This window comes from Caloenas nicobarica, chromosome Z (genome assembly GCF_036013445.1).
Source record: "Caloenas nicobarica isolate bCalNic1 chromosome Z, bCalNic1.hap1, whole genome shotgun sequence".
NCBI classification, from domain to species: Eukaryota; Metazoa; Chordata; class Aves; order Columbiformes; family Columbidae; genus Caloenas; species Caloenas nicobarica.
Genome location: NC_088284.1, coordinates 98,731,317 through 98,749,228, shown reverse-complemented (window position 1 = coordinate 98,749,228; position 17,912 = coordinate 98,731,317). Strand labels below are relative to the sequence as shown.

Sequence of the window (17,912 nt, the reverse complement as noted above, 5' to 3'; positions counted from 1 at the left end):
TGCGCCCCAGCCCGGAAGCGGGTGTTCCGCGTGGCGGTCCTTTCCCCCGGCCCCGCGGCGCCATGGCAACGGCCTTCAGCAGCGACGGGGAGGCCGCGCTGCGGCGGGAGCTGCGCCCGGCGGCGGCGCCGCGCGGAGACCTCGACGGCTTCTACGAGATGGGCCGGGCCGCCGCCTTCGTGCGGGGCGGCGGGTTCCGCAAGGTGAGCGGCGCCGGGGGCGGAGCGGGGCCGGGCGCTGCGGGCCGCCCGTGCGCGGTGCCTCACGCCCGGCTCCCCGCAGGTTGCCCTCCAGTTCCCGGACGAGCTCCTGGCGGACGCGGCGGCGGTGGCGGCCCGGATGGAGGCGGAAACTGGGGCCGAGATGTACGTCCTGGGAGACACTACGTACGGCAGGTCAGTGCGGGGCCGCGGGGGTGTCCTGGGGGCCGCCACGGGCAGGAGCGGGGCTGCTCGCCCGAGGGCCGCAGCTGCCCGGGCTGGGGACAGCGGGGCCAGGGAGCAGGAGAGCTGTGTGGTGCAGAGCCCGGCTGACACCGGGTCCTCCCGCCCTGCAGCTGCTGTGTGGACGAAGTGGCCGCCGAGCATGTGGGCGCCGGGGCGGTGCTGCACTACGGCCCCGCCTGCCTCAGCCCCTGCAGAAAGCTCCCAGTGCTGCACATCTTCGGGCAGAAGCCCCTGGACGTCGGCTGTTGCGCAGAGGCTTTCCGGGAGCTCTACCCCGACCGGCAGAGCCGTGTGGTGGTGCTGAGCGATGTGGTCTATGCCCATGCAATGGGTGAGTGCTCCTGGGCAGGGAGGGGGTCCCTGGCGCTTCTCTGAGCTCTGCAGAGCTGCCGGGGGGAGAGGCAGCAGCAGGTGGGCAGTCCCCAGACACTGTCAGACTTGATTTCTGTCCTCTCTTCCCTGCTAATCAGCTGTCTCGCCTTTGGTAGCACAGGTCTGTGGTCATGTTTCAATCTCACTCCTCTCCCTGCAGATGAGCTGGAGCAGCAGTTGTGCCCCGAGTACCCCAATATCGTCTTCTCCAGGGTGGTTTGTGGGGACCCTCCTGGCCCCGCACCACCTGGGGAGGTGTGGCAGTTTGGTCGCCATTTCCCAGTGGAGGCGCCAGGAGGGCTGCAGGATTACGCCATGTTCTACGTGGGAGCTGAGGGCCTGGCCCTCACCTGCTTCATGCTGACCTGGAACCGCTGCCCCTTCAGCTCCTTTGACCCCACCACTGGCTGCAGCCGCCAGGAGACCCTCAACGTCAACAGGGCCCTGATGCGACGCCTCTACCTGGTGGAGCGGGCCCGGGATGCCCGGGTGGTGGGCATCCTGGTTGGCACCCTTGGCGTGGCGGGCTACCTGGCTGTGCTGCAGCACCTCCGGGAGCTTCTGCACCGGGCTGGCAAGCGCAGCTACACACTGGCCGTGGGGAAGCCGAATCCTGCCAAGCTGGCCAACTTCCTGGAGGTGGATATCTTCGTCCTGGTGGCCTGTGCTCAGAACTCTCTGCTGGACTCCAGTGACTTCTACCGGCCTGTTGTGACGCCCTACGAGCTAGAGCTGGCCTGTAACCCGGCTCGGGAGTGGACAGGGAACTACCTCACTGACTTCCGAGACCTGCTGCCAGGTAACAGCTGGAAAACAGCTGCCTAACACCTGACCAGGGCATATCCTGCCCTGTTCACTGCCTGGAGGCCGCAGTTGCCCTGGCTCTGTGCTGACCAGAGGATTGATGTGAACACCAGGCTAACGTTACTGTTTCTTGGCAGGTGCCTGTGCGCACGTTGAGCTCCCACCGGCCATCCCTGCAGCGGAGGCCATTCCTGACATCTCACTGATCACAGGGGAGATGCGTGCCACCCACCTCTGTGACCCCCCAGCCCCCCAGCTGCCCCCCAGCACTGCCCTGGCCTGCAGGGATCAGACACGGGCCCTCGTGGAGATCAGCCCTGCTGGTTTGTGATGCAGTTTCGCGATGGGGCTGAGCCCTGGTGCAGGGGCAGTGCTGCCCCCCGGCTCCCAGTAACGATGCCCTTTCTCTCTCCTCACAGCCTCCTTCCTGGAGTCCCGTAGCTGGCGGGGCCTGGAGCAGCAGCTGGGGCAGACGCCTGTCTCCAAGGCTGTGCAGGGCCGACGAGGGATTGCCATTGCCTACGAGGATGAGGGGTACCAGCAACCCTGATTCGGCAGGAGCGGGGCCATGTGGGGGCCTGGGCATTGCCTGCAACTGGTGTTTGGACCTGTGTGGGTCTCAGAAGGGTCTGGACTTGCTGCCAGCTGACCCCACACCAGATGCAGCCTTGGGTCAGCAGCGCTGCAGTGAGAGAGCAGGAGTTGTATGTGTGCTCAGGGATGCCTGCAGCAGCCTGGGGCTCACAGCCAGGGCAGCAGCAGGATCAGAGAGGTGCTTAGCCCAGACCTGGCCTCCGAGAGCTCCCCAGCCCAGGGCAGCTTTGGGCCCAAGTGGGAAAGGTCATAGCTTTGCACGAGCCAATGGCACCAGGGCTTGAGGCTCGTGTGGGCTCCTGCTGCTAACTAAAGCTGAACTGAAAAGGACTTGTGAGTGAGTTGTATTCTAGAATAAAACATGGGCTGAGGAGCACGGACAGGGGTGATACCAGTGTTGATTTGCTGGAGGGTAGGAAGGCCATACAGAGGGATCTGGACTGGCTGGATTGTTGGGCTGAGGCCAATTGTATGAGGTTCAACAAGGCCAAGTGCTGGGTGCTGCACTTGGGTCACAACAACCCCATGCAATGCTACAGGCACAGGGAAGAGTGGCTGGAAAGCTGCCAGGCAGAAAAGGATCTGGGGTTTTGGTCAACAGCAGGTGAACATGAGCCAGCAGTGTGCCCAGGTGGCCAAAAAGACCAACAGCATCCTGGCTTGTTTCAGAAATGGTGAGGCCAGCAGGACTAGGGAAGTGATCGTTCCCCTGTACTTGGTGCTGGTGAGGCTGCACCTCGAATCCTGTGTTCAGGTTTGGGCCTCTCACTACAGGAAAGACATTGAGGTGCTGGAGAGAGTTCAGAGAAGGACAACGAAGCTGGTGAGGGGTCAGGAGAACAAGTCTTGTGAGGAGTGGCTGAGGGAACTGGGGCTGTTTAGCCTGGAGAAAAGGACACTGAGGGGGGACCTTATTGCTGGCTACAACTACCTGAAGGGAGGTTGTAGCATAGAGTCATAGAATGGTTTTGGGTTGGAAGGGACCTTTGAAGGTCATCTAGTTCCACCCCCCCTGCAATGACCAGTGATGTCTTCAGATCTGTCTGAACCTGATGTTTTTCAGGACCTTATGTCCTGCGCATGATGTCTTAAGGCTGACCTTTACCTGCGATAGGGTGGAGTCAAAGTAAAAAATTTTGCACCACCTGGAAATGTTGCTAAGCTTTTTAATCGTGTCTCTGGTTCAGAAATTAGGATAAAACAAATAAAGCTCAGTCACAGTTTATTGGATTGGGGAATTTAGATCTTCTGTTTTACCTGGGGATATTTACAGCATAACTATGCACATAGAGTCCCTTCGTTTCAGTGCTGCGTGTCACCTGCTCTTACTGGGCCAATCCTTCTTAAAAAAAAAAAAAAAATCAGAAATATAGCAAGAGTAAAATAGAGAGAAATTATGCTGAGCAACATTCTCGTGTCAGGAATAGATCATTTTTGGGGTAGGATAATTAGTCAGCCACAGTCTAAATGGTTTCTGGTTTAGGGGACTTCCTTCTCCTAATATATCCTCTGTGGGTCAGAAATGCCAGCGTAGTATTATCATTCTGTCTTTGCATGTTGGTGAAACAGACCTTCATTGCACTTCAAAGGCCCATAATTATGTATCCTTTCCTTGAGCTTTGATATTTTAATATTCAGCTGGTGTAATTATTATCTATTCTAGCCACAATGCATTTATTTATTTTGCTTGCTTTATCTCTGTTATTTCTGCGGTGGTAAGAGGCTGAGGAAGAAGCCTCCCTGCTTATTGGCAGCAGCAGAAAGTGGGAATTGAATGCACCAGGACTTTTATGTCCAGCAGCTGAAGAATGAAGTGTTTGAACTTCTTGAGCCCTAACAGGACTCAGAAACCCTCCCCACAGCCAGTTCTTCTCGTTTATGCTGTTCAAGAGCCAGTCTCTTCTCCCAAGCAGCAATTGATAGGACATGAGGAAATTGTGTCAAGTTGCACCAGGAGAGGTTTAGATTGGATAATAGGAAAAAGTCCTTCATGGAAAGGGTTGCCAGGGATTGGAACAGGCTGCCCAGGGAAGTGGTTGAGTCACCATCCCCCGAGGTGTAGATAAGGTTCTTAGAGGCATGCCTTAGTGACAGTGTTAGGTTAATGGTTGCACTTGATGATCTTGAGGGTCTCTTCCAACCAAAATGATTCTATCATTCCAGAGTGAAAACACAGATCATGGTGCTCACTCTGGTGTCAGCTAAAACCAGAACTGGGACCTCCAGCAATGAAACCACATTCACAGGCTGGGCTGGAGAACTCAGGCAAAGGGGAGAGGGCTCTGAGTGTGAGCAAGCCCCTCACCTGCTCCGTGGAACAGGAGTGGGGTGCGCATATCCCACGCTGCAGGGAAGACCCTGTGTTTGGTGGGGATGGAGCCTGGCCCCTTTCATGTGGGTCAGGACGGTTTATGTGCCATGAGCTGCTCCAGGCTGGCAGGAGAGGCAGGGTGAGCTGGGGACACTGTTTTTTGCTGTCCCCCCTGCAGCCAGGGGGCAAGAGGCTTTGATTCAACCCCCTCTGCTGAGCTTTTCCCCAGAAGCAAGTGGCAGGCAAAGTCTGGGCACCGCAATAACAACAACCACAACATAGAAATATTCTTAATATAATTAGGTGCAGGGTCTCCCCCCTCCCAACCACACATGTACAAATGAGCAGGGGGCAAGGCCCCCCGCCCAGCCAGCCACTGCTGTGGGCACAGGGGCAGCCTCCCCACTGCGGGCACGGGCACCCATGGGGAAGCGCTGGGGTCAGGCTGGTAGCCCGGGCATGGGGTAGCCCATGCTAGGGCAGTGTTGCCCAGGCTTCCCTCCCCGCGCTGCTGCCTCCTGCAGCCGGCACTCCCGTCCCTTGCGAGGGGGGAGCATGCTGGGGGAAACAAAGATGCTGACACCGAGATGCGGCCACCAAATCTAGCTGAGGAGCGTCCCGAGTGGGTTAATTCTAGGTGGAGGGTTATTCTATGAGCCGTACTGCAGCAGGGCAGGGGGACTGGGTGGGGCTTCCTTGCGGGTAAGAGCTGGTCAGGGCAAATTGTCCGCAGTCCTGGCCAGGTGCTCAGTAGTCTGCTGTGTACTCCGTGCCGTGCAGCCCTCGGCACAGCAGCGTGAACTCCTTCACCATCTCTTTCACTCGCCGCTTGTTCACACGCTCTCTGCTAAGACAGAGGGGACAAATATGAAGCAGGAGGGACACACCAGGCTGTGCAGGAGGGTCATTCCCATGGCATAGGGGGCAAAAACCAGTACAGGGAGAGGGGTGCGAACCTGAGGATCTGCTGGCTGAAGGTCTCCTTCTGCTCAGGGCTGACGCGGGCTGAGGGAAAGCCGTCCTGCTGCATGGCCTCTTTGATCCAGAGGCTCAGGTAGCTGAAGCAGTGCTTGTTCAAGGCAAAGAGGATTTCTGCGAAGTGATCCATGAGACTGCGGGAGGCCTGGCCACCAACGCCCTGCCACAGAGCAGACAGACCCTGCTGAGCCCCTGCCTGCATCCACCCAGGCTGCTGGGGGTCTCTGCCCCTGGCTCCGCAGCAGTGCTGCTTAAAAATAGAGCCCAAAGCTGCCCCTACTCTGGTGAGGAGCCTGTGGTCCCGCTGTCTCTTACCTCCAGCACTGCCTGCAGCAATACCTTGCCGTTCTCGTGCACGACCTGTCCCACCGGGGCGATCTCTCCACACCGGGGCAACAGCTCCGTCTGCAACACAAAGCCCGGCCCGCTCAGCGCCAGAGTGAGCTCCGCGCCGCAGCACCCTTGCCCGACGCACAGCCCCACTCCTGCCCTCCCTGCTCTTGGGGGGAAGCTGCACGATGACATGATGTAGAATAATTACTGAAAGGGCAAATTATTGAAACTAAATACCAAGGATACACTTATTGAGAATAAAGCTATATCCACATCTTCAGACTTCTGGGACCAGTTGATGGGCTGAGTCTATCTTCCCTGCTACTGAGGTCCAGGGGTATTTTGGACAACTGTACCCAGATACCACAATTACTCCTTAACTGCAAAAGCGGAGTTGAATCCCAGGAGAGAGGCGAGCCGCTAGAAATCAAGACAGCTGATCTTACCAGTTTATCAGCGTCTGTTCAGAAAGCAGCATGTGTTCAAGCTCTATATGAATGGGAGGAGCTTACAAAATCTCTGATGCTGGGCCCCATTGATCCAGCACATTTAACCTCCCTGATAGCCTTAAAATGTTGGTAGCGAGATCGCATCCCAGACTGCATACAAGCCACCTGTGGCACTCATGGTCATAAATTAGATAGAATTATAGATCAAAACAGAGACTAAGACACAGTCCTACCTGGGGTGACTTTGTACAAGACATAGTTAAGTATGGGTGCCAAATGGGCTAGATGAATTCAGCCAGTGGAAAGCCTGCTGATAACACTCAGTGTGTTCATCAGATTCACACTCCTGACTCGACTCCTTCCCTGAACATATATCTGACAGAGGGCGAAATTATTTGTGGTGTAAGGCATTAGAGTCAGGAGTACCTCAACAAGTTTTACAAGGCATGCACAATAATAACCGCCAATTGTTAGTCCATTCTCTGAGAAGGAAAAAGAACTCAGCTGGAGAGAATCATCCCATCAGAAACCATCCTGCCTCTACGGGACATGCTGCATGTTCTGCACCAGAGCTCAGTCTGAGTGACTCAGCAGCATCTCAACAATAAAGTTTCAGTGCCTGGGTGGAGCAGCGAGCTGCTCCACTTGCCATGTGCTTGCAGCTCAATGCCTTTCTGGTAAAAGTTCCAAACCTACCACTGCAATTCCTACTGGACCTCAAAAGTTTTAGCAGACTTTCTTATCAATACTGGGGCACAAATGTCAATTATTTCTAAAGAGACAGCTGTGGCCAATGAGATTGACGGGGTGGTGACAGCATTAGAAAACAGAGGCATTATTAAAAGAGCTCATTCACCCTATAATTCACCAGTTTGGCCAATAAAAAAAAACCTGACCAGGCAGTGGCGTTTAGTAGTAGATTATTTGCAATTAAACACTAACACTGCACCTCCACCTGCTGCAGTTCCAAATGTGGCTGAGAGGGTACAGCACCACCTGCTGACCTTGCTCAGAAACCCACAGTTCACAAGTGGTACGCATTTTTGGAAGACATTAATGAAATCATGCCAATCACCAAGGGTAATATTAAAGTATGTACAATCTGGGTGGCATCTGTGATTGTCCAATGCCACCTACCAACTTAACAACAGATGGCTGCCCCAAAATGACTAGCCTTCTGCACATCTGTTACTTCAGTAACCCCAAAGGGTCATACCAAGCCAGGAGAATACCCTACAGGGATTCTACACTGGGCAACCAGTACTGGTGAAAATGCCTCAAATTGGAACAGTACCAATGGTACTGACACCACCCAAAAATCCCTATGCATGGGAAGCTAAAGATTGTCCAGGGAAAACACACTGGATCACACCTGGTGGATCACACCATCTTTTTAAATAATCCTGCTGGTTATATGCCCAACCAAGCATATATTTTCTTTTTGTATTCACAAGAATCCTGAAGCACATGGACAGATGGATTAGTCAACATCAATGAGATGACAGACCAACAAATTGGATTTGTGGTGTTATTCTCTACCTTAACCATCCGGTTTCCCTTGACTGGCACCCAAAGGAATCCAGGATGGCTATGGTCCCACACTCATGTTGCCTATACCAGAAGTGTGAGGCTACATTTCATCTATGGTAGTGGTAAATTAAACTTGGCCACTGTGGTCTTCCACCACGGTAGCCCCTACCATAACTCCACTGAAAGAAAAAGATGCTGACCCCACAATTATTCAAAACTGGACCATATGTAGTAAAAATTATGGGTCAACAGCAAATGCTGCATAATCCATCATAGTCCCTCAAACAAGTGGAATTATCAATGCAAATGGACATCTCCATGATCAATCCTACCTGCTCACCATTCTTGAACACATCTTACACAGGATGGTCAGCATGACTGTGTGCACGAATCCTCACCTCTCTCAAACAACCAAAGAGAGATGTGACAGCTATTTTAGGAACACGACTGGAAGTCTTAAACAGTATAGATGCTGAGGTACCTGCAAACAAACTAGCTACAGGGACTAGTGATCTAAATAAATAGAATCATCCACTACTCTTTTAGCATTGGGGACCAACTAATGGCTTTTATCTGACCCACAGCCTCAGTGAGGAGAAATCGACGAAAAGGATTATCTGTCGATTGTAAACACACTTGATGTGGCCCACAGTAATGTTTCTTTGGCTCCCAGCTATATCCAAGCTCAATTGTGGATACAATCAGTGGCAGCTGCCATCATAAAGGAAGGCGAAGAAGGCACCTTACCCACTGAAATTCAGAAGGTAATTTGGGATAACGCAATTGAATTTGAGAAATACCAGTCCTGGTGGTATTGGGTCAATTTCACCCATGATCCCTCCAACAGTGCTGTCACAGCATTCCTCCTAACCATATACAATGCTTCCGTATATACCATATACCAAATCATTGCATTAGGATTGAATCACAATGGAGCAGCACTCTATCCGGTAGAGCATAGAGTACAGGCTCGACAAAAGGGAAATAAATGGCAAACCGTTGAGGTCAACGCATGCATTATGTGAGAACAACAAGGATTCATCTGTGAAAGTAATACCATCAAAGCTCAGGACATTTGTCTTGACACAGAACAAAATCTTTGCCATTTTGTGACACATCCTCATGAAAATCCTGAAACCGTACTTGTATATATTGGGAAAGGATGTGCATGTATGAGAACTGTCTGTGATTTTTTTACTTGTAGACAACTTACAGTAGCTACCAGTAGTCATTCTAATATTTGTGTTTGTAATTTTACTAAAATCATAGGACGCGTTTTTAGTTACTCAGCTCCTGCCACAGCTTCCCAGCTGCTGCAATCTAACTGCATGCTGATCAATGATCTGCTGCCTACCCCCATCGGAACAGATCTCACCCTGGTAAAGAGACTCCTACAGCACGACGATTTACATCAACTGCTGCGACAAGTCAAAGAAAATGGACAGAAAAACTTTGATTACCATCCATCATGATGCAGAAGAAATATACCATGTTCTGGAACGAGTGACAGCAGATGGAGAATACAAGTGGTGGGACACTCTTTTTGGATGGTCTCTGACTGCTACCAGGCTCTTTAACAAAATGCAGCATCCTACTGTTGTCCTATTAACACTCTTTTTGTTGTTTCTTGTTTTAATAATAGCATTATATGTTAGAATTTTGATTGTGATGAAACATCTAACCTGTCTGATATCTCCACAAGAGATATATGTACTTAACAATACCCACAACGAGCACACAATTTATGTCCCCGATCTTCACTAAATATTGTGAAGCTTGAGTGACTACAGTCACAGGGTGGATTATGTGGAATAATTACTGAGGGGGAAAATTATTGAAACTAAATACCAAGGATACACTTACTGAGAATAAAGCTATATCCACATCTTCAGCGTATAAGGCAGCTACACAGAAGGGAAGAAATCTGCTCTATATGATTTGACCCCACACACCTGGCCTGCATTGTTAATTGGTAGTGCCTCAGGAAGCTGTGTAGTACCAATTAAAAGATAGGGGGGGCAGAATGATATGAAGGTATCATGCCGGGCCCTGCTGTAACAAGGCACAGGTACAATAACCAGATGGTATAGCTGCTCCCAGTTTCAAAGATAAGGTATAGCTGCTGTCAGTTAAAAAGGATAAATGTTCATTTCCATCCAAAATACTAGTTACCGAGCCAGAAATTTGCCCGAAGGATGAACTTTGCTCATTATAATCTCTTTCTAATGCCAAAACACACCTGCCTCCAGCCTACCTTCAAGCATGCGAAGTGAGGTTTTTACTGTGAAAACCAAAGTGAGGATTTCTAAACCAATCGATAACAGAGATATGTGTGACTAGAGTCCCTCAAGCTCCACCTAAACGTAGGAAATAGTATAAAATACCCTAACAATAGAGGAAGGGTGAGGGGAAGATACCATCACTGAGAAGTTGACAGGCTGAGCCCATCCTCCCTGCCCTCAGGAGGACATTCTTGGGTAAGATCAGTGTACTTAGTTATACTAAGTTGTCCCCGGGACACTCAGTCGGGACACCACTTTAAGCGTGTATTTTGTAATCACATTAATAGTGCTATATAGTCATCTTAGAATTTTTTTATATATATATATATGGTACAAATACTTATTTCTTGCAACTAACATCTTATTTGTATTTTTGCAACTAAAGTGTGTTTTGGCAGACAGTGTTATTTATCAACAGCATCTAAAAGAACTTGCACCTGTTGCTCTAATAAACCTCATTATTTGTGGATCTAGTCATGAGAATTTCTCATTTAATGCGGCCAGACCTATAGTATAATGTGCCCAGACCTACAGTACGTATTATGCTATTTGTGAATCTGTGCAGTGTGGATATTATACTATTCGTGAAACTGTACAGCGTGAAGATTCAATGATAACGACTGGCCTGCACTATTCGTGAATCTAATTGTGTGAATTCAACGTTAATGTGCCCGGACCTATACCATATATTATACTATTCGTGAATCTGTGTGCCAGACTGGCCATTGAGCACAATTAGACTTATAGTGCCGACCTGAGGTTATCTGACCTAGTTGCATCTTAAGGCAACACATATTACTCACAAAAAAGCCACAGGATGCTTTGACGGTTGGGGCCTCAGGGAACTTGAGCGAAAGGACACCTGCAGGCAGAAATTGCTCAGGTTAGCAGCCCGAAACATTGCACACCAGCCCAAATCAGCCCTCTGGTCCCCAGCCCCTGGCTGGTCTGCGCCCGGCTCCACAGGAGGAGCAGGCTGGCTTCTCCGCAGAGCGATCTGGAGCATGTGCCCATGCCCGTGGTACTCACCACACTGAAACACTGCTTTGACATCCAGGTTGCTACACAGGAAGAGGTCCGGCTTCCTTTTCAGAGCCTGCAAGGCACACAGACAGGCAGCATAAACCCCGCGCTGCAGAGGCAGCCGGGAAGCCTCCGAGGAACCCGGTGCTCCAGACAGCCTCTGCCTGGATGCTCTTACCTGGGCACACCCGTGGTAAACAGCAGATTCACACAGTACAGCAGGAAACCATCACTTTCCCCCCCGCCAAGAAAACCATTCAAACAGCCAGGCAGTTTGCTAAACTCGGGGACCATCGACCCCAGGACCTGAGGACAGATGCCAGGGTGGTGCACACACAGACACTTCGGACACACAGACAGGACAGAGGGCTCCTGTCTCACCAGAGCAGGCCAGGAGGTGGCAGCGTTCAGGGACAAGGGCAGCCATGTAGGGCCCATCAGAGACCAGCCACCTCTGTGCTTCACCCCTCTCAAAGATGCTGGTGTCCCTGAGGTCACAGCAACTGGTTCCAGCAGTAACCCCAGACTGGACCAGCAGCTTGCTCTGCTTGGGCTCCAGGGCAGAGAAGATGAGATGCCAACATTGCTTGGCAATTCCTGAGCGACCAGCATGAGATCAGAAAAGCTCTGGGGTTTTCTGCCGCACAGCGATCCCACCAGCCACTGTAGGGTTCAGGCAATGCTGCTGGGAACACCCTGAGCTGTGGCGCCCTGTGCAATGGTTTGGTCCCCCCCTGTGCTGGCACTTGGCAGTTTCTGGGTGGAGATGTTTCAGCCTGTACTTTTCACTCCATGGGAAGGGTTTCTGCCCTGTCACAGCGAGCCCTGCTATGTAAAGTGGCCACATCCATGCCCTGATCACCGTGCCCACTGCTGTGGGCTGGCACGAGGCACGGCGGCCATGCCTTCTGCGCTGCTGTCACTGCCACACGGGGGACAGCAGCCACAGCACTGGAGTGGCCACACTCTGTGCCTGGAGCTCGGAGAGCAGGATCCCAAGGCAGGCAGCCCTCAGGCTGTGTGCAGGACCGCTGCCTCCCTCCAAGCCTGCTCCCAGGGTGACAGCAGGGACAGCTGTCAGCCAGCAGCACCCGGGACACATGGCCAGCTCCCACAGCCATGGGCTCTACTTGCACCAAAACAGACTTATTTCCCACTCCTTCTTCTCCAGGGAGAGCCCACGACCATCTGCCCAGTGCAGAGAACATATGCTGGAGACCAAAAAGCAATGTTTCATGGTTACTTCCATCTCCTTTCTGACCCTTTGTATCACACGCAAGAGAGGAGTCAGGTTTGGGCACCAAAGGCATTGCTGTACCAGGCAAAGCTGGCACAATCGCAGGGACCTGCTTCCCTGCTAGACACAAGCAGAGACCATCACAGGGGTGAGCAGGGGCCACATTCTACCTGTGTGCATACATACAGACCACGTGCACTCCCTCCTGATGCGCTAGCAACAACATCAGAAGGCAAGCTAGCAGCTGGGCAATGGTTTAGAAACACATCCACTCATGGCTGCTACCATCTAGTTGGCCCCATACTGGACAAACACTTGCAAGAGATGTTGCAGTTTTAGCCATGGGAGAGTACTCACTGGGGCCCTGGTGTGGGCTCCAGAGCGGTGACCACGAGCCTCTCCCACAGCAGCACGCTGCTCCTGGGCAGCTGGCTCCCCTGATACCACCCACAGCTGCAGGTTCCTCTGCCCTGCCTGTCGAAGGGGCCTGTTTTAACCCAAGTCCTGCACGCTGCAAGATTGTTCAGCTGGCACTAGAGTCTTCTAACATGCTCAGGTTGACACCTACCTGCAGGATGCTTCTCCCAGCCAACCCAGACCTGTGACAGGCAGAGCCCCCAAAGCTCTCCTGCAGGCTCACTGCAGCATCTGCTTCTCACTCCACCAGTGCCGTGGGGGAAAGTGTGCCAATATTAGGAGGGCTGCTTCCTGTAGGACACCTCTACCAAGGGAGTGCAGAGCGCAAGCTCATTCTGGCCACACGTGCACACACCTAATGTAGACAGAGATGCTTTTTGTCCCCATGAAATGGGGCTCTGTGCAGCTTGCCCCATTAGCAAGTGGCACCAGGTAGGTCCAGCTGCTCTTTCCCAGGACCAGGAACTCTGCTCCAGCTCCGGAGCCTCTTACTACCAGCCTGTACTCCCTGTCTCCTGCCAGAACAGCTCTGCTCACATCTTCTGGAATGAGGACAGGTCTTTATATGCTTTCAAACATCCCTCACCCACATCCTCTGCTAGGCCATCATATAGGACAGTCCTCCATCTTCTGCCTGGCATTGCCCTGCTTGCCCAGCCTGCACCTGGGCTCTCTGTCAGGGGAGGTCACCGCAGCGCTCCTGAAGTCCACTATGGCATGGAGCCCTGAGGGATGGGTGGATGTGCCTGGAACTGCTGCTGGAGAGGCAGGCTGGAGAGCCCCAAAAGCCTACCTGCAACCGGGAGCATGCACACTGGTGATACCCACTGGGCAGGGAGCAGGCGAGAGCTCCCAAGCACCAGAAACTCCTGCGTGGGTTTGCAGACGCAGACCTGGGTACGAGCCCCAGCCGCCACGGCAGACTCGTTATTTTATACTTAGCTTTGACCAGTAACAACAGCTCCAGGGTTTCCAGCATCTAAGACATTTGGTTTAAGCCAGCATGCTCTCATGATCAGTCAGCCACCGTCGAGAGAGGATTGCCTATTAACATGGTGGCAGGATGATCAGCTGCAACAATGGGGCCATCCCATGGGCTGCAATCAAGCACAAATAAATACACTGTAAAGTTACTGAAGTCCTGCCACACAGAGATGGCTCCCTGTGAGCTGGTGACAGAGGGCTGATGTGCAGGTATCAGGAGGTAGAAGCTTCTTCTGAGTTATCAGAAGGTAGGAGAATACTTGCTGGTAGACAAACTTGAAACATGGAAGATCATACTTCCAGCAAGGTGATCAACCACAGAAGCAGATGATCAGGAAAGTTGGAAAGTCTCCACCCTGACACACTCTTTGGTCCAAACTTGCTGCTGCTCTGGAAGATGCGTTACTTTGTCAAGGGCTCTGCAGGTGGAACAGGCTGGCATGAAAACACAGCCTCCACCACAGGTAAACTGGATCTGAAGAGATCCGCACTTCTCTCCAACTTTAATCCTTGGATCTACAGATGCTCAAGAGCATCACCAGAGAGCGTGGTCTTCCGGAAGAGGACAGGCTGGACCTACCTCTGCCATCAGACAGCTCTTGAAGTCCTGAGAGCAAGAAGGCAAGCAAGGATGGCAAGGCCATTTCTTGATGGGTTTCAAAGCACCCCACCAGATCATCAGTCTGGGAAGAGAGGCAGCCAAGGAAGAGAAGGAAACCTTGAAGCAAGTCCTACACATGAGGAGAGAGGATGGGGATGGGATCCTTTGGTCTCCATGGGGTTGCTGGAATAAAAAGCCCAGGAAAACCATCAGGTCTTGAGTGCGTGGTGGTGGGCTGGCAGCATGAAGTCAGATGTCTTGCAGTGACCCAAGACGGAGCAGCCATGGAGGTAGGAGCCTCTGAGCTGCTCCTGCAGCAGGGCCTCCGAAGGATGCAGGCTGTCTGGAGATCTGTACATTGGAGACCGGGCCAACTGCCCGCACGCTGCCCCAGCACTGCCTGCAGATCCGTCCCGTGAGGGCAGTGTGTAACAGCTTCCCAGCAGCCAGGATGGGTGGTGGCTGCTCTCGCAGCACACCCCATCGAAGTACAGCATGGTTGTTGCATTTTTCTCTCCAAGAAAGCACAAATGTGCCATGTCCAGACACAGAGAAGGAACCCAAGCCAGAGAGAAACTCAGCACTTTCCAAAGAAACAATAAAATAGCCTTGAAAGAGTCTCTCAGGGTCACCTAGTGCCCTGCTCCACAGCAGGATCACCTCTACCTGCCCTCCAAGAACAACAGGCTTCTTGAGTACTTTCAAGCCCTCCAAGTGACAATGGCTCCCCAAGTGACCTTCCAGTGCTTTCCCACACTCTTAGAAGGATCTCCTGCTGCCTGACCTGGATCCTTTTCCATTATTTTCTCCCATTACTGTTTGTCGCACTCAAGGAGAATGGAAAAGGGGTTTTTACCTATGACTGGGACATTACCTTTTACATACTCTAAGACATGCAGCTCCTCAGGCTCCCATCAGCCACTCCTCCTCTCCATGTCTACAAGGTGGTGCTAGGGAAGCTCCTTTTCCCTAGGTGTCCTGTAGCAGAGACTCAGGCTAAGGCAGTTTATTCCCTAACAGTGGTCACTTTCCCAGATGCTTTTCTCTGTGCTCTCTGGTCTACATCTACAGAAATGTGCCCCAACCTGGGCATGGTGCTTGAGAAGAGGTCTCCCCAGCACTGAGTGGCTGGGGAGGACACCTCCATGAACCTCAAGCACAGACCCCATTCACCGATCCTCCCATCATGTTCAAAACCCCTGTTAAACGGTCACAGCCTCCAAAAACAGCACTGGCAAAAGCTGCAAATGCTTTCTGATAACCTTGATTATGTTATGCCTTTCAGGATGAAAAGCAAGGAGGAAAATGCTACAGTATGTCTTGTGAGATGCAATGGGTCTCAGCAGGATCTGGGCATCAAGGTGAGAACCACAAGGAACACTTCCTGCCTGGGGGGTTGAGGTGCAGCCCCCTTGCCTGCTCCATCCCACAAGACCCGCATGTGGGCCGAGCAGCTGTGGGAGGGGGCTGACTGCTCAGCACCCGGCCATGCCAGGCACCCTTCCTGGGCTGCCAGCAAGGGCAGGACGGCCACAGCTCTGGCAGTGCCTGGCTGGGTGGGTGTTCCTGCACAGCCACCGGGCCAGCACACATGGTCAGAGGTCTCGCCATTACAAAAACAAGGCAGAAAGCGATGCTGCCAGGCCCCTCCTCGCCGCTGACCCACCCTCTGGGTAGGTGCCAGGGGACGCGTCCCCAACAGGGGCACTGAGCATCGAGGACATCAGGGCTTCTCCCTCACGGGCACAGCAGGCTGAGGAGTGTGCTGGGCTCCCGCTGCTCCCAACAAGTGTATATACACACACGGCACAGCGCTGGCCCTGCCTGCCCACCACCAGCGGTGACACCAGTGCCAGACCCAGCAGCCAGCCCGCAGTCCCCGCCGTGCCGACGCAAACCGTCCCTGCACAGCACCGAGCCGGCGGCACGGGGATGCTCCTGGGCTGCGGGAGCTGCCACCACCTCGAGAGGCTGTCGGAGCGGGCGGCAGCGTGGCACCATGGCTGGTCCAGACACCACCACAAGCACATTCTCAGAGCCAAAGCCTGGCAGCTGCTTGCTACCACGGGCAGGGGTTTCCTCCCACCGGCCCCGGGGCAAGGCAGCCAGCTCAGCCCATCCCTGCTCCAGAGGACCCATCACAGGGCAGGTAAATGGGTCAGAAAACATCCACTTAATGCTCTAGTTTGTCACGCGAGGGTGACCGTGGCAGCAGCCCCAAGTGCCCTGCAGCAACTTCGGCATGGCAAGGGGGTGGCAGCTGGAGGCTGCCCTGCAGAGGTGGGCACTGCCCTGGGGATGGTGCGAACCCAGAACTAAAGGAGAATGTTTTGTTTTCAACTTCCACGGAAACAGATGGAGAAACTCGATATTCAACTAAAAGGAAAAAAAAAACGTTGTCAACAGAAAGCTAAAAATAGGTTTAAATTGAATTAAAAAGAGAAAGAGAGAGAACAGAAAGTGAATGAATAAGAAACTAAAACACACCTGTGCCAGGAGTTGCATAAATGAATCAACAATATCAGGATGATCCCTGGGCCCTAAAATATAATAAAGATGTAACTTAAGAGAAAAATCATACAAACAGCAACTCAACATCATATAGTTATGTGATACAGAAAGAATTTACAAGTGAAAACAGGAGTGTAAGGGAGGAGGGGTGTGTGGGGAAGGGGATGGGCAACATGAGCAGCTTGAAGCAAGTTAAAGAAACAAAACATACAAAAAAATCATGAAACTTGGAGAACCCAAGAACAGAAAGAAACTGCAAACGAAAGGGTCTGAAGCCCCAGGGTCTCCAGCTAGCACCTGGGTGCTGCAGAGCCAAGGAGGTGATCTTCGTGTCCTTGGGGAGGGAGAGGAGGAGGAGCAGGGGCTAGCTGGGCACCATCTCCACAAGGAGAATTAGAGCTTTTGCACTGTGGGGACTGAGCGGCTGTCTTCAGAGTACTGTTTGGTCCTGGAAGATAACTGCAAGTGAACGACAACACCTCAGCAAACGCTTGACAGGCCTGGCCGGGCTCAGGCGTGCACATGCTTGTCACCAGCTGCTCAGGAGCCCCTGGCACAGTCGCCCTCTCGCCCCGTTCCCAGATGCTCTCCAAGACCCTGAGTCCAGGACCCTCCTGGAGGTCTCCTACAGCACCCTCCTGGGAGAGACCAGCTCGGTGCCCAGACACCTCCATGCCAGCATCACTCACTCTACCTTGGCATCTGACTCTGTGCACAGATGCATCTGGGCCCCTGCAGGGTCAGGCGTCCCCTCCACTCTCCTGCTGCCCATGGGCTCAGCAGAAGGGGCTCGCCCTGCTCCGGACCAGCCACCCACCAGAGGGGACCCACAGGGTGGGTGGGAGCACAGTCCTGGGCACACAGCAAGCCAGACGGCCACTTGCCTGAGCAAAGCTCACATCCAAGCATTGGCACAGCTCGGGCTCTGTCCTCTCCCCTTTCCTCCTGCAGACATGCCTGCTGCTGTCCAGAGGCATCGCCGCCTCCCCGGGTGCCCAGCCAAGAGGGTTTCAGCACAGACAGACGCATCCACACACTGC

At 52.9% G+C, this 17,912-nt stretch overlaps 2 protein-coding genes across 3 annotated transcripts in view; one reads left to right on the top strand and one right to left on the bottom strand.

Moving 5' to 3' along the window:
• The first annotated feature begins 41 nt into the window (after positions 1-41).
• On the top strand, positions 42-5,910 carry DPH2 (diphthamide biosynthesis 2). Its single transcript, XM_065657822.1, has 6 exons — positions 42-203; positions 283-395; positions 557-777; positions 979-1,617; positions 1,760-1,945; positions 2,042-5,910. Exons 1-6 carry the CDS (start codon positions 63-65, stop codon positions 2,170-2,172), a joined length of 1,431 nt encoding a protein of 476 aa, XP_065513894.1. The 5' UTR covers positions 42-62; the 3' UTR covers positions 2,173-5,910.
• Positions 4,807-17,912, bottom strand: part of IPO13 (importin 13) — a 36,607-nt gene continuing 23,501 nt past the window's right edge. Inside the window, exons 15-20 of one of the 2 annotated variants that reach the window (XM_065657820.1) lie at positions 16,849-16,901; positions 11,129-11,195; positions 10,903-10,961; positions 5,821-5,910; positions 5,484-5,665; positions 4,807-5,374 (exon numbers count right to left, since the gene is read on the bottom strand). In XM_065657820.1, coding sequence (XP_065513892.1) covers positions 5,275-5,374; positions 5,484-5,665; positions 5,821-5,910; positions 10,903-10,961; positions 11,129-11,195; positions 16,849-16,901 — 551 coding nt within the window. In that variant the 3' untranslated portion in view covers positions 4,807-5,274. The remainder of the gene's footprint in view (positions 5,375-5,483; positions 5,666-5,820; positions 5,911-10,902; positions 10,962-11,128; positions 11,196-16,848; positions 16,902-17,912) is intronic. The other variant, XM_065657821.1, reaches the window with a different exon arrangement.